Here is a 24336-nt window from a genome sequence, read left to right as displayed (position 1 = left end):
TATATATATATATAGTGACAACGACTTAACTTATATATAGTCATATATAGACATATATATATGTAACGAATATGACAACAGGAAAAGCCTCAAACTTAACAGGTACTCAGAGAAATAATACAAAAGGAAATATAAGATAAAAACTTGTTTTGTTTTTTAGCAAGAGTTAAGAAGAGGAAAAATTTTTGGCGTAACAAGAATATTACTTCCACAAAATTATTGTACCAAAATATAATAGAAAGAAAATTATGGAATGAAAAATGTTAATTCATTTCATTTTAAAGAATAATTGTTTTTATTTTTATCTGAAATAAATGGTTTATGTTTGTGTATCAATGACCGTAAAAAGTAAAAACAAGATATATCTGAATTTTAGTTTCTTAAATAAAGGATAAAAATCTTTACTTTTTTTTAAAAAAAACCGATAACAATTAATATTACAAATATACTACTAAAATATCTATCAGTTATGAATGACTTAAGTTAACATTTCGCACTCGGTTATTTACTGATTTTTACAATTGTCCTAAAATATATACAAGCAGTAAATTTGATGTTAGTTATACAATGGCATGAAACAGACATGTGGGGGATCTACCCCTATATAGAACTCCAATTATTTTAAGTTTGAACCCATTTCCAGTGAACTGGCATGTTGCACTTTATGATACTCAGTGATATATTTTTACATTTGAACTTAATTGCAGATTTCTTGGTGAAAGGCTAGAAATTAGATTTTTTTTTTAAACATAAATAATCCTGATATCTTTGAAAAAATTTTCCTGAATACCATAAATATTTCTAAAGAAAGCATTTCCAGATCGATCGCTTCGATTTCTGAAGGTCACCTTGCATAACACATAGGAAGGTCCTATAGGAAGAAAGATTACCTAAAATTAACTAATTAAAGAACGCTCTTTTGTAATTCTGTTAATAGTATAAAACAAAATAATAACTCAATATTAAGTAGGTGCTATAATAAATGAAATAGCAAGAAAGAGTACACGAGATTTATTTTACATTTTGCCTTTCCTTGTAAAGTATTTATTGGTTAATATAAAGCACATCTTGCAAAAATGTATGATTATTAATTGTATAATTAAGAAAATATCTATCCAATGTTTTTTAGACAAAAGAAAAATTAAATAATTAAAATAATAATGATTTTATGTGGAATAACCCTAAGAAATTATGAAATTTTGTTTCGATAAGAACTAGGCTGCAGAAGATATCGTTAGAGTGAGGTCTTCGAGTAGTATCATTTTTAATTTCACCTAACTACATATGGAATATATAGTAAGGGGAAGTATTAAAAGCTTACAAAATTTCGGATACGATTTTTCGACCGAAATACATGACTTTAAGTCCATTGAGCCCAAAAAGCTTCTGGTCTATGCATTCGTTCGTGCACGCGCGGGTGCGTATGTGTGTTTGTGAGTGTGTGTGAGGGTGTGTCTAAGTTATGATGAGTCAGAATCTAAGCTTCAAAAAAAAGGGAAAGTGGGACACTAAATAACGCACATAAGATCAACTGAGATACTGGTTTATTCTCCTGAGTAATCCTCTATATATACAATTTGGAATGTTGACATGGGGAGTTTAGGTATTAAGAGTCATAATACCTATGCTCTATTTATAACTTCTATACATATAGACATGATCAGCCATATAGACATGATATCACATGATCAGTCTAGCTCACAAACGAAATGTCATACGAAACTGAAATTACATATTTAAGGTGGGTCTATACCAGAGACGTACCACTTTATTGGTTTTTCACATTTTTTTCGATTTTGTCGTAAATGATTCTGTTGATTTTGATTAAACTCGCCATTTGAATGTACATTAAATGGTTTTTAAATATTATTTGTGGCTTATTCTCATTTAAATAGTTTAATGGGGTTTTAATAACGAATTAAAGAAAAATCTTCCTCTTTTTTTGAACAATGAACAGTTCCATTATTGGCAGTAATAAACAATGGATAAATACAATGAATGTATACATATTTGTAGAATCGTAGCTCCTCTCTTCTTTGTTATGAATCCCCGTATACTTCCTATGGACTTTCTTTTTTAGTATGTTTAACCTCGCCCTATTTCTTCCCTCCAGAGCTCTCCTACACTCTTCGTCAAACCATTCATTTCTGAAAATTGGTTCCTTTTCACTTTCTGTCACTACATTCTTCATTTTTTGTTTTCATCTATTATTTATGTTTGCTTTAAGTAGAATGCCGTTTTCTCTCAGTCGTATGGCCATCCGACGAGACCCAAGTCTATTTATGTATTTCTTTGTGTGGGAATTCATTACTGCTAATGACTAGTCCATTTTCCACAAAAACAAGTTAATTATGCGGTGTTCATTATCATTAGCGTAGTCATGTTTCCTTTCTCTGCTTATAGTAGTTCTGAATGTCTCTTTTTTACTTATCTTAACATTCAAGTCGTCTATGATAATTTTTACATCGTTCCTCTGGATTAATTCATATTCTCTTTTCAATGCGTTGTAGAAAATATCCTTCTCCTTTTCCCTATCTTCTGTAGAGGCCTTTGCACACATAAAACCTTCCTCTAAGTCGCACTCACTTTGCAGAGTTTCATTCATCAGTTTATACTTTATTATAGTGTTCTTAATTTATTTTATTTTCATTAGTCCAATCCCACAAACATTTGTATGGTGTCCACTATTAATAAGCAGATAATTATCAAATTCTGTTGTGTATACTCCAATGTATCTCCTGTAGAACTGCTACTTCAACTTATATTTATCAAGCCCATTCTCTAATCACCTGCTTGAACCTGATTGGTTTAATCTAATATTCCAAGAAGCAATGTTAAATCCATGTTTTCATACCGGGGTCAATTATCTTGTTCGACTTTCCATCTGAGCCTGCGTGTTGTTACCATCCTAGGCAGCCAGCAGGCAGAGTTTTATTACAATCTAATGATTTTGTGTCAATTATAATTTCAAAGAAAAATAATTACATGAATTATATCAACAAAAAATGGATTTTTTTTTTTAGGGAGACAGTAAAATAAAAAGCGGAGAAATGAATGTAAAAGTTTCCAACTTGTTATTTGGTTTTCCACCTATAGTTCGTGAAATGGCTTATGGGCTTTTTATTAAGTTTTCTTTTTCGTCAAGACTAAACCTGGATATCTCACAAGGTTCACTATATTAAGGAACTGAGAATGTGGAAAAATCAATCCATTTTACAATACCAATGGTTTGGAGTAAGAACCGAAACCACGCTAAGCACCATTCACAAAGATGTGCTTGGGAAGAGCAGCTCAGAAAATGAAGGCGATATTTCTGATGACTACAAACCTGAAGAAGATCCTGCACAAAAATTATTCAGTAAAAATGGACTTAATGATTTACTCCTGGATTGAATCGGACAAAAGATGCCGCCCAATTGCTTGGGTCAAGAGTGAAAGTAAACATTTTTCTACTTCCTGGAGTTTCGTTCTCTTCATATAGGAGTCGGGGGAAGAAACTAATAAAATTCTAAAAACTTAATAAAAATTAAAACTAAAAAAAGAAATTTTGAAGCTAAAACATATAAAGGTTTAGTTGAAGTTTAGTAAAATTACTTTAATTCCAACTCACAGTTGTGAAATATCTTTTCAAAAGTTTAAAACGTTACATTCTGCAATTATCTAGTTTAACAGTGAAAATAGAAAACAAATAATTATCAGAAATGTGCAAGTAAAATAATGCTTTTGCTAACAACTGGTTTTACTTTCGCACACGTGGAAGTAAGTGAATAATCAAAGGGATTAACAAAAATTTATATTTGATTCCAAATAAAATTTAGGTGTAAAGTAAATTTTAGCTAAAATAATTTTGGTTATTGCTCATTTATTATTATTATTTTTTTGTTTTATTGATATGATGTAGAGAAATAAAGTTATTTCAATACGTTATCGTAAACATAAAATCTAATTATTTGAAATCATATTCAGTATTGTTTCCATTGTAAATTTTAATTTATGATTGTTGATATGCAATATGATTTAATACTAAAAAAATAATTTAAGATCGATTATTTGGTGAATATTTCTCATTTTAATAAATGGACTGAAGTGAGTTTAATTACTAATTACTGCAGCCGAATCGAGACCATCGCTATACAGCTGCTACTTCTACGCATTGCGACATTCCCGCCCCGCTATTTTTTGTGACTTGAAAGAAATGAGAAACTAATTAAGAGTCGGGAAGTTATTATTGACCTTTTTCTTTTTTACTGGTCAATATAATTTTTTATTTCATGCTTAAATTATTATTTAGAAAATTAATATTAAGTTAAGAGTTTATCAAACGTTATGATATAATTTATGGAAAAAACCTTATTTGTAGAATATTAATAGGTTGACTCTATCTGTCATAAAGACTATTACTATTAGTTGAAGCTAAGGAATAATGGTGTCGGATTACTATTAACGGATACTAATACTATGAATAATAATATATTACTAATTTTATAATAATAACAATAATAATAATATTACAATATTAACATAATAATACTACATGCGCTATTAGCGACTAGGGAATAAAAGTGATTATCTATTGCTATTCCTTGTTCTTAACCAAGGAAACTATAAGCTAATTTAATTAATAAAAAGAAAATAAATTAATTCTTCATAAATTAATTTATGGATAATACTTTTAGCGTAATTATAGACAAAACGTTAAAGTTATGAAGCTAAATTTAACGTTAGCCATAAAACAGACGACGCGGTCATTAAATGTTGTCTCCCTTCACCAAAGAAGATGGCGACAGTTTGTTTGCCTTAGTTACCTCGCCCTTGAGGAAACTCTAGAATGAACAAACATCTCTGAAAGCCCAAAGTGTCTGGTGCCCTTAAGGAGTGTTTAACGTTGTCAAAAGGCCAGCCGGTTTTGCGCAACTTTCTTTAAATAGTTGCCCAAACTAATAAAAAAAATTAAACATTTTTAGAACGTAGCTCAGAAAGTACAAATTTTTGCACGGTCATTATAAACCAAACACTTTTCCTCGTTCTGAAGAGAGAGAGAAATACTTTATTTATCTATGATGCCTAAATACATCAGGTTGCTATCTCACACAGCATACTTATCAATCCGTAATCGGACATATATAAATTAAACATACATGGTATAATCAGAAAAAAAGAGATACAATAATAAGATATAATAAACAATTTTTTTCCCCTTTAATTTTATTTAATAAAAAATAAATTACTGAATCCACTAAATGGTTTTATATTCTCAAAAAAGTCTAAAAATCTAGCAAGACTGCGAGTAAAGTAGCTCAACAATTTTTTTTTTTTTTAAAGCAAATCATGTTCGATTCTATCGTCATCGGAAACCCCTAAATACCATTTTTAAAATATTAAATTACTATTGATTTAAAATAAATACAACAATTGATATCAAAATTCCAATTGTATTTATTCAATCTCTATTTATCCTCAAATCTAGTAATGGAAAGCATTGCTGGGTCTGCTGGTATTAGATAAAATAAATATGTTATTACAACCAAAACTAAATAATCAATCCAGGTCTCATGTCATAGCTTGACCTAATATGTATAACTTTGAAATAACTAATCTGGCGAGAAGGTAAAACGTTATATACTGAACCACTTGTTGATATCCTTACTGGGCACTTGATATGCAGCCTAGCTGATATCCAATGTTATAAAACGACTTTAGATTCCAAATGTCTGCTTCATCTGAGTGCATTGAAGGTTATCACACAAAAAAAATGTTTCTAGCGTCGTGCTTAAAAAACATTGTTATGTAAACATATTAGCTGATATTTTTAATAAAATTATTTACTCGTATAATGTTTGATAAAATTCGTAGTTTTAACAAGATTTTGAACGAAGATAATCTTGTTGCCAGAGCCAAATAACTGAGTTGGCTTGGCGCCAAAATCCCTTGAAACATCGCCGAAACTTGGCATGTAATCTGGACAATATGCCTTTCAAATAACAGTAATATAATGCCACTTACTATACCGCTTCGAAAGATCATATCTTATTCAAATTAATTGTAAGTAATTGGCCAAATGGCCAATCCAACATAATCTACCATGCTATGCTCTAACGATCTGAATGTTTCACTTAATAAAACCTGACAAGGCCTCAAATTTCTTCTTTCTCTGTTTTACTTTAAAATATAGCGACCGAAGTATCCAACCCACTGAACCTACTCTTCTTACTTACCTACTTTTTCCTTTGTTTGATTCCTTTTTACTTCTCCATATATATATATGAAACTATATATATACATACATATTGCGATCTAGTAAACTTTCAATTTCCAGATCTGTGTCCATGTCCACAGAGTAAACTAATCAAGAAATAAACAATTCGTTCTTTGTACCTACAGGAATAGTACCTACAGGGGTAGGACGAGATTACCATCCTTTGAAAATTGGCACACGTAAGTCTCATCCTATCTATTCACATTCTAATGGCTTTTTAGATTACCTAATATTATCAGTTGGAGTCAGATCTACCACAACCACCTCGACACTGCTATTCCTACCTAAAATGAGGAATGAATTGAGTGATATGAATTCTTAAAATAAGTGTCAATTTTTTAATTTCCTCCTTAACTTTAAATAAAACTAAGAAAAAAAATAATAAAAAAGGTACATAAAGGTGTGATTAGGATAAAATTTAGATTCTGGTTAGGAGCTTTAATTATCTCTACTTACAGATGAATACCATCCTTTCTATATTGTTTTGTTTATAAAATGTAAATATTAATTTCTTTTTAATAACGCTCGGATTTAAAGGGCAATCATTAGTTCAAATATCGCTGGAACTCGATTTAGGTTAGAGTTTACAAATTTCTGAGTGACTACTTTGGTAAGTTACCCAATTGCGTTACACCATCTCCTAAAACATTAAGTCTTAGAAGTTTGAAGGGCAATCGAGACAAGAGACCTTTGAACTAAATTTAATTACTTGCCTCATTGAGCAATAACAAGACCTTTAATTAGAATTTATCAGTTGAAGGCCTTTATTTAGAGAAATCTGTTTTTACTGTACGACTTTTGCACATTTCGGGTTTATTAATAAACCCATTAACAATAATATATATTTTTATATTAGCGTTAAACAAAGTCAAAATAATATTTTTAAAAATTTGAATCCTTAAATAAATACGAAACTAGATTTTTATTCTGACAAAAAAGGGTCTCTTGGTCTCCAATATTGAATCCCCTTACTGGAAAGAAAAATGGAAAAACATTTTTTCAATGTTGATGCAACATGAGACGGACGAGAAGCTGATACACTCGCTATTGTTAAGCTAGCAGACAATGAGCTTTCATTCCGAGAGGTGTGATTGTATCATTGTATTTTCCCGCCTCTACCACCATATCCCTATTCAGAGCTAACCGAACACCCTCTCATTCCAATCCTTCATTAGACAGCCAGCTCACCTATCCAGTTTAAATTAAAGAGGAAAGGTTAACTATAAATCGTCGACGTCAAGTATTGTCAACGCCGAAATGAACCTTCGAAAATCATCAAGTATATAATATTCAGTAAGTTTAAATCGATTATAAACAGTTCCTCCGCATTAGAGTTCAAAACACTGTTGTAATATGATACACTAAAAATGCTGCGACTAAGTTGAGTGTTAAGAATCAGTTTATTTAATTAAACGTTTCAGAGTAATACTACCTCCAATAATCGAACAATAACAATCGTCAAAATATACCAAATACCTGGTTCATAATAAAGTACAAACTAATACTATAAGTCTTTTCGATTTAACTTAATAGAATTACACTGACTTTTACAAGTAGTAACTTGTACTTTAGTACTTTTTAACTCCTGTAATATCACAAATAGTGAAAAAATATACGTATTAGTGAAATTACCACGTTATTTCTATACTTTAATGTAATTTTAACTAATACTATTAGCTTTCATTTTGAAATATGGCCCAGGGCCAACAACAACAATTTATACTCTTAATGAATTATATACACGAAATATTATTTATACTATTTCTATTTCGTATTGGATTTGGTATTATTAAGATTTACATTAATTAGTCGAATTAAGGCAAAAAAGTCCTGATAGAGAAAGGTTTTTTTATAGTTGTAATTGTTGGTTCCTTCCCACTTATTTTTGTTCGCTGAAAATGAATCTGAGGTCTTTCACCAGATATAGTAAGAACCTTGTTGGCACTTCTTTTCTTTATTTTTCTTATTTATATATTATAATACCTGCTTTTTAGAGAAAACATTTTCTTATAAAATCAAAGAAAACAAAATTTTCTACATTTTAGTCATTAGTACATTGTCCTAGTTTTCTGTATTAGCGCGTTTTCAGGAAAGAATAAATATAGAAGTTCTTTTCTCAACGATTCTACATTTATTTGGTAAACTGGTTCCGGATTTCAGGCATCCCATCTGGCTTATAGGCGGATTTAAAACGAAAATAAAAAACAAACAGAATGTAATTTTTTTGATATTTTGATTTGATTCGAACTCGAAAAGTAAGCGTTTTCAAAGATGTTATATAAAATTAGAGTAGGTATAATTCCCTATGAAATACTTATTTTATATTTCATTTTCAACCAACCTGCAACCTCGGTAGGGCATGCTTAAGAAAGGTGACTTTTCGTTTTTTTTTTGTGCAAAAAGGCAAAAAACTTCCTTCTACCTATCGAGTTTAACCTAGACACCTGGAATGCCACTTTTTAGGAATTCGGCCTTTATTACACTGTCTCTTATATCTAAGTGGTTGGTCATGGAGAAGTACAGCAAAACCAAATTCGTGTTCAGTAACTCAAAAAGCTGCGTGAGATACCAAAGATACTTTCCCTTTTTTCTTCTATATTGCCTAAGCTGAAATTCGAGGTTGTAATGGTGGATCTTTAGGTTCTTTTTTATTCACAAGCGATGTAAATTTTATAACGGAAATCGAGAGGATTGTCTAGAAAACAGATCTGGCAGTGCATCGCTGACTGGAGAACAGTTTGTTTTTTTTTCGTTTCGAGACATTTTTTTTTGTCGTTTAAATGTTTACATGGCAGGGAATGGTTTAAAAAAAAAAAAAAAAAAAAAAAGCTTCTCTTTATAACAGTCTGATTATTTCAGAATAGTCATACTGGTCTTGTTCCTTTGATACCCGGCTGTTGTCGCCTCAATAAAGTTATTAAGTAAAAAAACTTAATGAAATCATAATATTTACCCTCATTTTCTATATATTTTCCTCAACGTGTTATGAACATTTCAATCTCAGAATTGAAAAATTCCGGGTTTTGTGAAGAAATAAATTCAGAAAATTCGTTTTTGACCTGATAATCATTCAAAGTTAAAATAAATCGATATTATTTTCATATTCTGCATTAAATAAAACATACAAAGGGATCCTAATATTTTTGAAATCAGAAAAACTATAATAAATCGATGCGCAAGCGTGTGATTGTAAAATTGATAGCAATTCATTTTTCTATAGCTCCTAAAACATATAAAGGGACCCTAATATGTTAGAAATCAGAAAAGTTAAAATAAATCGACAGCATTTTCATATTTTGCATATTCTGAAACATATAAGAGGACCCTAATATATGAGAAATCAGAAAAGTTAAAATAAATTGATATGCGATCTTACAATCGATAGCATTTTCATATTCTGCCTCTTACCAAACATATAAAAAAAAGGACGTCTATGTATTAGATATCAAAAAAGTTAATATAAATCAATACACGATTTTAAAATCTATAGTATTTCCGTTTTTTACTAGTCTGAAAATGTATTATGGGACCCGCATATATTAGAAATAGAAAATTGTAAAAAATAAGTGAATTAAAAAAAATTAAAAGTTATTCGAATACAATATTATTCGAATAACTTTGAATTTTTGTATCCGACTAAAATTTTATTCGATTGAAATAATATTTACAACTATAACAAATAGTATTTTTTTGGTCATTATCAGAGGGTGAAAAATCTCCGGGATGTCTTGAAAGCATTGATTACCTCAGAAATTGGTGCTTAGTGCCTCGAAGGAAGTACAGCTCATGATGAAATGATCAACATTAGGGTTCGAAAAAGTTCGATAGCATTAGGGATAGACGTAGTCTTTGAACTATGATTGGATCATCGTTGGATAATAAAATAAAATTTAAAGTATTCAATAGTACTAACTTCATAATTTTTATTTATTTATTTATTTATTGACATTTACAACTGTATATAAAATACAACAAGCAAATTTGAAGTAAGTTCATAATGATATGATACAGCATGTAGAGAAACTACCCAGTAGTATAACTCTAAAAACATTTTACAATATAAGGTCACAAGGCCATGTTCTTTTCTGAAGGATTGCCGGGAATGGAAGGAAGCAAGGTTAGAGACTAGTGGGTTTGGGTGGTTAGGGAGTTCATAATGGAAGGAATGATATCGGGTTCGTTCTAGATCGGTTACATAAGGAACATTTAGGTCTTTACGGATGGTTTTGTAGTCCAAGATAACGAATCTGTTCTACAGGGGTAGGAGCCACATTATTAAAGTATACTGTAGGGCAGTCGGGATGTTTACGACGAAGAGTAAATTTGATTTGTTGGGATTTATTTTTATCCTCCAATTTCGACACCATTCTTCGAGGGTTGTGATATGGGACTGGAGAATTTGGGATGCAATCAAAGGGGTATTATTAACTGTGAGCGCACATGTGTCATCAGCATACGTGGCAAGGATAGTGTTAGGAGTTTTGGGGATGTCAGCTGTATAGATGGTGTAGAGGATGGGACCGAGGATACTACTTGAGGAACACCAGCGGATTGAAAATAGAGGGATGAATAGGAATCATTGTGGTTTACTTGGAATAATCTATTAGTAAGAAAGGAACGGATCATGAGAAAATATGCAGGAGGTAAGAAATTACAGAGTTTGTAAAGCAGTCCCGCGTGTCAGACCCAATCAAAAGCCTGCTCTATATCGAAAAAGACTCCCGCGCAGTACATTCCACGCTCTAAAAAAGACGTCACAACGTCCACCGCACTATGACATTGCTGGATAGTGGAGTGGGATGTTCGGAATCCAAGCTGGTGATCTGGGATAACTTCATAATTAAACTTAAATTTTAGAAAAATAAAGCTTCTTAAACATAATTCTATACTCGAATCCAATTGTGATTCAAGTAATTTCATTTGTAAGTTAGAACATATCAATTAACCAATCATTGAATGTCTAATTGTTCTTTTATAAAGTCCCCCCACCCCGAAAAAAATACTACAAATCTTCCAATTGTTTATTTACCGTTTCTTTTGCAATATTGAAGCGTTAATGTGCGTTTTCAGAGCTGGTTCACATTTATTCATAATAAATTGAAGACGAGAGTTAAAACAGCTATCTTGTGACTTTTTAGGAAAAATAAGGATTTTTGCTTGAAAGAATATTATAAATAATCCTTTTTACATATCATATTATTTAATTGATCTAAAAACTAAATTATGTTAGTTCTCAATAGTCACAAAAAAATGTTAGTCCAGTCTAAAATAGTTGTTTAAAAAATAATTGAATTCGATGTTCCTTAGGCTTGTATTTTGTTAACATAATATTTTAATCCATCTATGCCTCCCATTAACACCTATGTTTAGGTTATATGCGTGGCAGTTTTTCAAAAGTGAGTAAAATTCTTAATGTTTCGCCTATTTGTACAATTTATATCGAAAATACTTCAAAACATCCACTGAAATATCTTATTTTGGGGATGACTTGATAAGGAACTATATAGATAGATAAATAGACGATTGATATGCTTTTGGGATGTTTTCGAAGATGCAGATTTTCTTTTTAATTTCAATAAACGTTTTCCTGACAAATCACAATGTAGTTTGTCATTAACTTTATACAAATTTGCGACTTGTGCAATTTCCTTTTTTTAATCTAACTATAGGAGTGAAAATATGTTCATGTAATTTACTTGTTAATTTTTTTTTCTGATCTTTGACAACGCTATAGTCAGATGCAAGGGTGGGAACCACTCCTCAAGTGCATGTCATGGACTTTTCCCTTGAATGATGAACAGACAACTTTCCTTTTCCTACATTGTATGTCTTCGGAAAAAAATTCTGGTGCGTTGCGTGTATCACACAACATCCACAACCTCCTTTACCTTCTCGAAAACGAAGAGATTTTCAAATATTATTAAATAATTTGCTGCAAAGTAAGTGCGTACTTAATAAGCAAGGATAGGTTTAGTAACTGCATCTAAGTCGACCAGCGATCTTCACGAGCATAAATTGCGGAAGTTAGCGGATGATGGTAGATTCGTTACTTCCGGTCACACCGTGTAACATCCACTAATCGAAGGATAGAAAATAAAGGTCTTGTTGGCCAGTGACTGACCAAAAACAGTGAGGTACTAATTCCAAAAAGGAGGCCACCAGTTATATTTTGAATATATTTTTATCGTTTTCTGAAATGAAAATGTATATAATATATATTCATATTATAAGTAGAATAATATTTATTTTTTATATTATTCAAGATAAAAATATATGAGATATATTCAGTCAAATTATTTAATTGTCAATGAGTTCAATAGTTATTATTAATATCAAATTATTGTATAGAAAAACATTTTTTACATCATTTATTATTATTAATAATAATTTTTATTATTAACCTCCAAGCAAACCCTGCTATTGCTAGATTTGATGGAGGATATAGATATAGATTAAATGAATTGATTAAATTGTTGTATCTAGTTAAAATTAAATATTTAAATGATTGATATGATTTGGCAACATAAAGTGAAAGCATATGCGATAAGGAACCGAACAGAATTCTCTTATTATGTTTTATAAGCTATAAATTTTTTTTCATCTTAAAATAGAATCCAAGGCACAACATTTAATAGTAATATAGAGAAAAGTGCCATGGACACATATGGAGAAATCGGAATTCTTGAAAAAAATTGTGGATAAAACTCAAATTCACAAAAATATTGGTTGATTTGTTATCGTATATGTGCGTTAAATTGCAATTACTGTAATTATATTTCAGTTCATTTTCTCTTGAACAATATTTTTGTTTATTCCAAGTTCATATATTATAATAAAGTGAAGAACTCAAAATTTCATTCGTCGGAAGTTTAAATGGTTGGACTTGCAACATCGCAAAGTGCAGCCAGCTCCCAAGTAACGACACAGAGAATAGATTTACGAGTATTACTAGCAACATGTGTAAATGAAAAACCACTGACAAGGGAAGGATATGGTAAAAGGAGTCAATGGTTTCAATCAATTTTTTTTCGATGATTCTACTACAGACAAAAATGGACATGTATTCCTACTAGAGGCCAATTTTTATATTATTTTTTTATGCTTATGTTAAGCCAAGATTTAGGGTTATTACCTACTGAATGATTTTTTTTTATTTGTGCAGAATAAGAAAAACATATTGTCAAATACATTAATTATTATAAACCATTTTCGGTATCATTTCCCGCAGCCGCTATCTAGAGGGTTACTTGAAAAGACGTTTCAAAAACATTGTTTTCTTATAGAACAGTACCATTTAACATTGTTCTACAAATAGAGGTATCCCTTAAAGCGATAGGTTCGCATCAGTAGGTTTCACTAACTTTGCATTAACATTAAAGTATTTATTTGTTTGTTTAAGTAATTCGACCAATTGGGCCATTTATAATGGGTTTACAAAGTTGGTAGATTACAATTGACATGTTCAGAAAGTTACAATTACACAGTGAGAACGTTATAAATTTACAATTACAATTACAAAGTAAGAAAGTTACAAATTTACAACTACAATTACAATTACATATTTACAATTACAATTACATATTTACAATTGCAATTACATATTTACAATTACAATTACATATTTACAATTACAATTAGAATTGACGTAGTGAGTAAATTGTTATATTAAATTTATTTTAGTTATATTAAAATTATTTTACAATTACAATTACATATTTACAATTGCAATTACATATTTACAATTACAATTACATATTTACAGTTACAATTAGAATTGACGTAGTGAGTAAATTGTTATATTAAATTATGCATCCACTTATACATGCTGGAATTAGAGTTCGACTATATGTGATCATATATATTATTGATTTTTAAGTGATAAAGTTTTGTTGTTGTTGTGGGATCTTCTCTCAACATCTCCTGTAAATCTGAAGAGAACCGGTGTGGTTCGTGAGCAATACGTTCAGTTAGAATATGCCTAACGGTGAGATCATTTTCGCATTAGCGACACATCGGTGCATTTTCGTTTTTCGTGAGATGACCGTGGGTGAGTCGAGTATGGCCTATCCGAAGTAAGTATACATTAAAGTATTTGAAAAATGGTATTTAGGGGTTTAAGAAGACGCTAAAAACTAATGTAATATGTTTTTTCATAACAACAATTTTTTTGTCTACAAAATCATTTAATGGAATCAGTAATAATTTTTTTCTTATTCCTTAGAAAGAAGCAAAGCGGTTAGTGTATAATAACCATTTAAAAAAATGTATACTTCCTTGGCTACTCACCAAAAATATTTAATTTTGTTCATAACTTTTTTTTTACCGGAGAAATCGGGGATATCAGTAGCTTTGAACCTTGCCTTGGCGACAGGGAATATTGTGTTGAACTTATATAGCTTTAACTAGTTTTTACCTACATAACTTAGCTTTTATGCTTCTTTTTAAAATTCAGTCTATTGACAGAATAGTATTGTTTTAGGTTATATTACAAGTTTAACATTTTACCATCCAAAAACAGGGAGGTTTTGGTATCACAGTGTAGGTTATGTAATTTATGAAAATATCATACATAACTTCTGATAGATAAAATTAAAAAGATAGGGCTATTGCTTCTATTGCTAATAGATATAATTTTTCATATATACTAAATAAAAGGGTAAATGGATGAAGGGGCTATGAAACATTTTTTTTTGATCTTTAGTGTGGATGAAGGGGGTGCCTATATAGTTAGTGTGAGGTTCTCTAACCTCAAAATCTCAGAAAGGTGCTGAGTACACTTCAAAACATATCAAATTGTAACAAAAAGAATTGAACCTTGTTTCCTTAAAATTTACTATTTGTAACATAATTCCTCCACTTATCCCCTGAAATATAAGAAGTAATATTGTTTTTAAAGGTAATTCTTCAAACGACAGACCATTCTTGTCTATTCAAGTTCATTAAGCCTTATGAAATCTGTGCCACGTAGTATGTAGTGCACGGTTGCCATACGCCATCCCGGGTTTCTCTTAATGATTGAGCGTAAGTTAATTTGAAGGAGATGGTCAGGGTTGTGCTCAAGAAGGAAGAAAAAATATTTTTCAACTATTTTTTTTTCCGCCGACGTTTCGACCTACGTTGTTGGTCTTCATCAGAGCTACAATAAAAAGGTACACAGAAGGTAGAATTAATGTTGGGATAAAAATCTAAAGGAGGAGGAAATTTAACTTAAATGAAATAAAAACTAGAACAAAGATAAATAAAAAATTAATTATTTATTAAAACAATAAAGTGAACAAATACATCATAATGTATACCTATTATTGAAAAGGTCTATTAATCATATTATTGATAATATTATGTTGTATATACTTACCAGAGATGGACAAAAATTAGCTATTATCTTATAAAAATTAGCTGAAACGAAACCTTGCTCATGGATGAACCATTGATAAATCAATATCGTATCCATGGAAATTTTAGCTATTAGTTTTATAGTTTCCCAACTCTGCTACTCACTTCATTGTGTAAATAATTAATTCTATTTGTGTTTATCTTTATCCTCTTCATTATTTAATTTAATTTTTATGATTGCTTATTTACCTCCACCTTTAAATTTTTTATGTCATTCTTTTATTCTAACATTGATTCTACCTTCTATATATCTTTTTATTGTTTACATGATGAAGACCAATAAAATTGGTCGAAACGTCGGCAGAAAATAAATAGTTAAGAACTATTCTTTCTTTCTTCTTGACCAAAATCCTGACCATCTCTTTCAAATTGACTTACGGTTAATCTATATATCTCATAACGTTTTATCAATGGGATGATATTAATGAGAGGTACAATAAACTAGTAAGTTGTGGGACATATTTTATTAACGTAAAAACAAATGAAATAAATAATCTACAATACTGTTCTTCAATTGTAAACTTTTCACTAAACTAATCATTCTATTATTGGACTGGTAAAATGCTTTACTAATGCAGACATCTGTATGTTTATTGGAAACCTGGGAAACTTTGGAAGTCAGCCCCAATTTTCAACATATGCAGCAAATCGTCTTCTGGGTCGTAATCCCTGAAATTTTAAATTAAGACTTTTCAAAAAGTTAAGAAATTTTTTTTTAAAAAACCTTAATTGTTTGGTTATTTCTGTTTCAAACAGAGAAATAAGTGGAATCATAACCTTCTTTGTTGGAAGCTATTGATGTTATGCTTCACAGAGGTGTAATATAATAAAATTAATTACATAATTACACAACAGTTGGTCTAGTAATAGTACTTCCTTACAAAGAATTGCACCTTTAAACCTTCATGGCTTGTAGTGATACAGATTTTATTTTAATTTTTAATTATATATATGTGTATATAAGTTAAGGTACAAGGGTACCTCTTTAACAAGGTTATACTCTTTCTCCAACAATGATCGGGTTTCAGAGCTTCTGTGGCATCACTATACTTATTTTTTCGTTAAAAAACAAATAGTAAACATGTGTGAACAAACTAACGATTGCAATCGAAGGTCCAAACATGAAAATAGGTTTCTATGAAACCTACCGTCAAAGGGAAAAAATATAATAATCATGCTATAAAAACTTGCAAAAAGCGTCCTATTGTTTAAATTTAAAAAACGGTGGAAAATATTGTGTTCAATGCCAAAAAATATAGTTTTTTATTCACCTTTGTAAAGTTATATGATTTGCAGATTAGAGGTATTGGCAGCCATTTGTTTAAATCATGCCTAATCTACTTAGTATAAATATTAAATTACTTGTAATAGTCTGCATATTTCTTTTTCCGAGCTTCACAAACAAAAATTTTAAATAGGACCCCTGTTACAACACCTAGAGCGATAGCAGTTCCAACATTAAACATAATTTGGCTTTTAAGAAGACCCTTCATTTGCTTGGGTTTGGCCAGCTTTGGGGGGCAGTCAGACATCCTCGCAAACTAAAACATAGAAATAAATTTCATTTAATTATAAATTGATGAAATACCTAAAAAATAAAGAATAGTAAATCCATTAATTGACATTTTGATACCTGAATGATTGAATCGAAAGACTCAATATCAGTCAGAAACGCTGGAAAAAGTAAAACTTGTTATATTACAAATCATATGTTCGGTTAACTCTGATTTAGGCTTGTTCCAACACAATTCAAAAGAAACATCTAACTGGCGGCTCATGCAGGTGAGAGAATTAGGCACGGAAAAAATAACAAACGTATGATATACATATTTTAATTCAATACTGATGGAAAGATGTGATTCCTTAAATCGCTATTATTAGAAATGCATTGAAATCATTTAACATATTAAACAAAAATATTATGTATTTAAAAAATTAATACATGTGTTTAGTGGTCATAAAAAACAAATGAAGTATAAAAAAATAAATTTCTACTAAAGTCCAATTTCCATGATTACTATGATTACGGCAGAGACAGCAGCCGTAAAAACTACTAAAGTTGTTAACTATGACATTTACTATCGTAACATTAATGTCATATAGGCATAGTTTATAGTACTATCGATTATTAAGTAAATAGTCAATAGTTCTATAAACTATTTGTACATTTGTGCGACAGCTAACAGGCATATTTTAACCCCTTGACAGTTAATTGTTACCACTAAAAACTTCATAACACCAACCTTGTTTATTTATGTTGACAGTTATTGTATCATATTATTTTAATAATCATAATTTCGTATCATCCATGCACCAAGCCGAATTGTTAGAAAGGAGAAATTAATATATAAAAATAGCATTATCATACTTTTTCATTGCTGAAAAATTACTTGCACGACGGATGTCTTTCACGTGAAAATGGGGACTTTTCAATCTATTTTAAATTAACCAAAACTGATTTAGTCTTTTTACGAATGTTTGCATTATGTTCAGATAATTAAAAACAGAAATTAATTAATTTTTTATATATTTTGTTTTTTCGTGAGTGCATATTCATTCATGAATTGGTGTGTTAGCGTACTTAGCTTTACTTAGATTTACAAAGGTAAATATTAAACCCTGTAGCTCCTTAGTTTTTAAAGATATTTTCTTTTAAAATTTTTTGAGGTTAATCACTTCCATCATTTGAAATAAAAGACTTCCTAGAGAGATAATCCAGATAAAGATATTTTATTTTTTATTAAAAAATATATGTTAAAGAGCATACTATTTTCTATCTCATATGTAGGCCTAAACTTAATTGTAAATAAACAAAAATATAGGTAAATGTTGACTTTTTCAAATTAAAAATCTGTTTACAACTTATAGATACCGCTATGACTCACATTCAATTTTTTTCTAGATATAGTGTTGGTAGCACACTATTTCTCTGAAAACTTTCAGGCCTGTGAAATACGTCCTTTTATTTCATTGTTTTTCAAAAATTGTGATTTTTCTAAATTAAGGTAAATTCAATGTTAAATACCTCAGAAGTGGTTTGTACTGTGTTATAGTGAGTAATTGAAATTTCTTCACAAAAACTTACCTAGTTTCTTAATCAGAATTTTCTTAATGCTACTAAAATTGTAAGAAGCATTAATGGAACTCAGATTTTCAGTCTGAAACATCTCATAAAGAACATGCTTAAAAAATCCATAATTTTCGGAAACCATTCTTTTGTTGTGTTGAAATAATTGGAAAAAATTTCATGACTGCGACTTTATTAGTTTTTAGTTAACATGTTTAAATGTAGTTAGCTAAAAACGTAAGAAGTGATATTAATTGCAAATATTACAATTCTTGTAGTAAAACCCAGCGAAAACTCTTTAAAAATAAGTAAAGCACAATAAAATAATGTGTTATAAAACGTATAAATAATGTTTTCTGAATTTTTTTTTATAATTTATTTATTGCTATTTACAACTGTATACATATATACACATCAAGTAAATTTCCTGTAAGTTATATTATGACATGATACAAACATGTGGAGAATCTACCCATTGATAGAACTCCAAAAACACTTCTAAAGGAGAAGATCTCGAGGCCATCTTCTTTTCAGACGTCTAGGAGGATTATTAGGTAGTGAAGGAGAAGTTAGAAACGAGTTGGTTTGGGTGGTTTCTGAAAATTTTAGATTTTAAAGTATATTTTCCGAGATGTATCGATTGAGCATTCGAGTGCTATTAACGCCTCTTACAACTTTACATAAATATACCTTAGTCTGAGTGATGAAATTTTAATCACATTGCAACACAATAAAAAAAATATTTTCCATAGCGCTTCTTATGATTTCAGCTAACTACATTTAAACATTTGACTAAAAACTAATAAAATCTCTCAGTCATGAAATTATTTCAATTTAATAAAATACAATAAAAGAATGTTTTCTGAAAACTTTGGACTTTTAAAGTATATCCTTCCCAAGATGTTTCAGATTGAAAATCTGAGTTCCTTTAACGCTTCTTACAATTTTAGCAATATTTGAAATTTCTAACTAAAAAACTTACTAAGTCTGTGGGTTGATATTTTAATCACATAGTAAAAAAAAAACAACTATTAAATAACTTTTAATATTAAAGAATAAATCGCTTTGATTATGAACTAATAAAATCTCAGTCATTAAATCACTTCAAATCATTAAAACACGATAAAAGAATGTTTTCTGAAAATTTGATTATATTTTACATTTGATATTTTTCTATATTTGTATATTTAAGTGTTTTATCCACATGAATATTGAAAACTTCAACGATATTTTATTTACAGATAACAAAAATGTTCGAAAGGGTAGTCGCTACTCTTTTGCACCGCTACTTAGGGAAGTACATTCAGGATTTGGATACAGAGAACCTCAATGTCGGTATCTTCGGCGGAGACGTTCAACTTTCGGACCTTAAAATCAAGCCAGATGCTCTGGTAAGTGTTAACTATAGATTATTAAACTTTCTAAGCTGAATGTTGAATTATTCATCAGACATTTCATAATAAAATCATGTGCCATCAAAAATTAATATTTCCAACAAATGAAATACTGCACTTGGTACCCGCCAGCGGATTCTACTAAAGCTGGGCTCGGGCTATCGCTTAACATGGAACAATAGAACGACAGAGTGGACCCACTCGAAGTGAAGAGGATTTTCAGAACCAAAATGACTATCAATAATGAGTAGATATTTGATAGTGGATGGTGGATTTATATAATGAGACGATGATTGGGGGTGCGGTTAATGAAGAACACAAATAAGTAAAAACTTGTTTATTAGTGCCAACCTTTCGGCCGGAATTTCCAGCCTTCATCACAACTAAGGACAAAAAACAAGATAACAACCAGAATTAAAAAGAAAATTACAGGATGATTAGGAAAAAAAACTAACATTATAGATACATAAATAGTGTTGAAAGTCATGTATAGTCTTAAGTATTATAATAAGATAAAAGCTGTATGAGAAAAATTATAATAAAATAATAAGAACAAAGAATAAAGAACAAATAATAAATTACATAGGAAGAATACAATAGAATTTTTTAAAAATAAAGTTATGAAAAAGTGGGAAATAAATCATACATCTAATGTAAGTAAAATTAAAAGTGAAATTAAAAATAAAAGTAAAATTAAAGAAATAAAATATAAAGTTATGTAATCCAAAAGGTGTAAAAAGAAAATGAGAAAAAAATAAATAAAACGTTTAAAAAAAGTTACCGACTTGGTGAAGATTTTAAAGCCTAGTGGTGAGAGAGGCGTGGCCAATTTCTGAGTTAAAAAACGATGGAATTGATGACGCAGTTAACCGAAAAAGTTAAAAAATACGTTTACAAGTTGAATTACTGGATGGGTAAAAGTAAGAAATATAAAAAAGGATAAATATAAAGGGTGACGAAAAATATTTTAAAAATATAAGAATATAAACATGGAAGGAAAAATAAAATCGTTGGCACCAATAAAGAAGTTTTTACTTATTTTGTGTTCTTCATTGACTGCACCCCCAATCAACTCATCATACAAAATGACTATTGTGGTAAAGTAAATTAGTTAGAAATGGCCATAGTTTTTTAGAATTATGATAAAATAAGAAACTTGTTGTTTATAATCAAACGTTTATATCTTTTATAATTTATTATAATCAGACTTTAAAAAATCTTTCATGTTAAACACAGGATGAGATGGCCTTTAGTTACAGGACAGCTGACCAGTCCTTTTACCTTCTACGTTACCTTTTTCAGTCACTGATGCATGATGCTTTTGGTTATATTACATCTTATGACCACATTTCAAGGACATGCCTCAAATTAGGTACAATGTTCATTGACTCACATATTAAAAATCAAACGTTGAAGCCAATCTTCAATCAAGTTAGCTTCATAATAATTTTTACCGCATCCTGTGCAATTATCTGTTTCTCTTTCCATGTTTTCATCCAACGAGGCATCACATAATATTTGTTCTTCTTCATCTGAACTATTTAAGCAATCCTGTCTAATAGCTTCTCATTTTCTTACTTTGATCAGTTTATCACTATTTTTCTCTTTGATCTTTGTTGCGTTTAATTTTTCTTATTTAACTATTCGCTTATTTTCTTTTATATTTTTTCTTGTTCTTATTGTAATGCGCTCGTTGGATGTCAAGAGTTACCAACTTAATTGCTACGCTTACTAGCTTCCATGAATTTTTGTAAAGCAGATTTATCATTTAAGATTTGAGGTATCCAATTGTCATTGTCACTGTTTTTTTTTTTCAATGAACGTTCTTAATCCTCAGTGGATGGTTCTGGTTCATTTTTGACATTTCTCTAGTTCAAAGTTGTAAGTGCATAAACTAATATTGGCCGTCTTAAACCGGCTTCATATGGCCATCTCTCCTTTTTGTTTGGGTGAGATGGCCATATCAAAATTTAAAGGAACAAAAACTTAATTGGCCGCCAAATTGAGATTAAATTACTGGTAGTAACATGAAAAAGGCAATTAATACACAAAAGATAGGTTTTTGATAGTTACAGGTAGTTTTTTGTCCAGTAGTTTTAACGACGGTCACTCCTGAGCACTGCTTGATATAGACTTACTACAACGTGGCTCAACCAAGCGGTTGTATTGGAAAATATTTAGATTGGCTATCTCTGACTGGTAACCTTATATCAAGATGGTGTGTAGGTTTTCTGTGATTCGTAGATGGATCGGACAATCCATATGCAGAACCAGGCCTGATGAAGGGCTGAAATTTATACTGAAACGTCGGTACAGATTGAATAAGTAAGTTTCACTTATTCGTGTTTATTACTACTGCACTCCCTGCAATCGTCTACACATAAAAAATAAATGAATATATTTGAAAAATTGTGAAATATTTAAGCATATTAAAAAATCTAGTTTATTTATCAAAATTTTATTTCCCTTTTAATTAATATTTATGTTTTTAACATAATTAATAATAAAACATAAAAAACTATTTATTCTTTTTGTAGCACGTTTTACAGAATAGATATAATAAATTTTAACTCTATTATATATTACTGTATTCAAGCTGTTCCATATCCATTAAAAAACAGCATTCACATTCAGAGTGTTTCTCGTTTCATTTGATATGGAGTATTCATTACCAACATGGAACAAATCAAAAAGAAATTGTGGCAAATCATTATTTACAGAGCCTGAATTGATATACTAATTATTACATAATAATAATAAATTGTAAATATGTAGGGATAAAGTTTATTGGAGAATCTTGGAGAATAATTCAGAATCTGATTTTATTAATTCTGAATTTTAGGACCTGTTGATCGGTCATCCTCTTTGGAGCTCTCCTATTTGTGCCTTAAGTAGAGAGGTTTAAATCATTGTCTATGAATTTTTTTTCTTTTCTTGCAACTATTATTATCATCAAAATTACATTACGATAATACTAAGTTCTCTACTTGACCTATGAGTCTTATTAAAGGACTGAATGATTTTAGAGAATTTTCATTTGAAGGTAGTCGCCGAAAACAGACCCTGAAACGTTTCAGGATTCATAGTAAAGATAAATATGCAAAGCAAAATCAGCCCTTCCTGTTACTGATCAATTTGAATGATACATAATTTATGTATGGTACTAACATAATTATTTTATGATACTAAAATAATTTATTCATGTTGGAATATTAATTGTTGACTGCCTCTAATAGATTTCAGGAAGATGGTCAAGAAAGCTACAAAAATATTTATAATAAATAACTATTTTTGTACTTTTCTTAACTATCACCCAGATCATCTTCCTACAATAATTTATTTAGATTGCAGGAAAATAGTCCAGGTGGCAGTCAATAAAGGTATCAAAATAGTAAAAGAAAACTTTTTATTGTAAACCAACGTTTCGCCACACTTTGTAGGGCTTCGTCAGGGCTATATGAGAAAAAAGATACAAACATTTCAGAATTAACAGAATATTAAAAATGAAAAAAAAGTTATTAAGTTTACAAAGTATATAGAAAAACTAAAATTAGTGAAATATTAATAATAACAATATGAGGAAATATTTATGATGATAGACTGGAGGCAAGTTGTTAATAAATGTAACCAGATGTGATATAAGTTCTCAATATAGATGTAGACACATAAATTGTAGGAGACTACTCATTAAAACTGGTTTTAAATATGGTAGAGAGTTAGATGTATAAGGTACAACAGATAAGTGGTGTAGATATGGTATGGATGAGGTATAATACCTGAAAGCTGGCATATCTCAACATAAATATTCCATAAATTCCCATAACCAGCAAGCCTCAAAACTCTCTGAGCATACGTTGACTTTAGGTCATACTTTTGACTTTGACAGAACCTCCATTCTCGCCACCGTCCCCAACCACCAAAAATGCATAATAACCGACATCATCTATATAAACCTCAAATAAAACCTGTCAACCACAAAACTGACAAAGATAATATCTCCCTCACTTATAGACACATATTAAACCTCATCAAACACACTCAACACTGACTTTTTAGACTATTCTACTTCCCTACTGCCCTATTCTCACTCCTTTCCTGAACTATTGTGGACACCCAAAAATATTTATTTTCTCATTTTCGTCATTGTCTTAAATTGTATCTATTTACTTTTATCTTCACCTATAATGTCTACATCCTAATTTATACTTATTCAATATCTTTATATA

General features: G+C 29.9%; 1 protein-coding gene and 1 long non-coding RNA gene across 11 annotated transcripts in view; one reads left to right on the top strand and one right to left on the bottom strand.

The window, feature by feature from the left end:
- The window catches only part of LOC106678964 (intermembrane lipid transfer protein VPS13A), a 92820-nt gene that overhangs the window by 6886 nt on the left and 61598 nt on the right, over nt 1–24336 (top strand). For 8 of the 10 annotated variants that reach the window (XR_010842926.1, XM_067045528.1, XM_067045526.1 and 5 more), the window contains exon 2: nt 19958–20107. Coding sequence is in view for 8 of the 10 variants with exons in the window: in XM_067045528.1 (XP_066901629.1) it covers nt 19967–20107 (141 nt within the window). In the remaining 2 variants the exon portion in view is untranslated. Of the gene's footprint in view, nt 1–6388; nt 6436–19957; nt 20108–22334; nt 22436–24336 lie in introns of those variants that run through there. The other 2 variants (XM_014417839.2, XM_014417843.2) reach the window with 2 other exon arrangements.
- LOC106678966 (uncharacterized) lies at nt 16099–17540 on the bottom strand. The gene is made up of 3 exons (XR_001342868.2): nt 17283–17540; nt 17012–17190; nt 16099–16318 (listed from the first exon to the last, which is right to left on the bottom strand). It is a non-coding gene; the product is annotated as an uncharacterized lncRNA (long non-coding RNA).

This window comes from Halyomorpha halys, unplaced genomic scaffold (assembly GCF_000696795.3).
Source record: "Halyomorpha halys isolate HHAL.00 unplaced genomic scaffold, Hhal_1.1 Scaffold170.1, whole genome shotgun sequence".
NCBI classification, from domain to species: Eukaryota; Metazoa; Arthropoda; class Insecta; order Hemiptera; family Pentatomidae; genus Halyomorpha; species Halyomorpha halys.
This window is presented reverse-complemented; position numbering and strand designations above follow the sequence as displayed.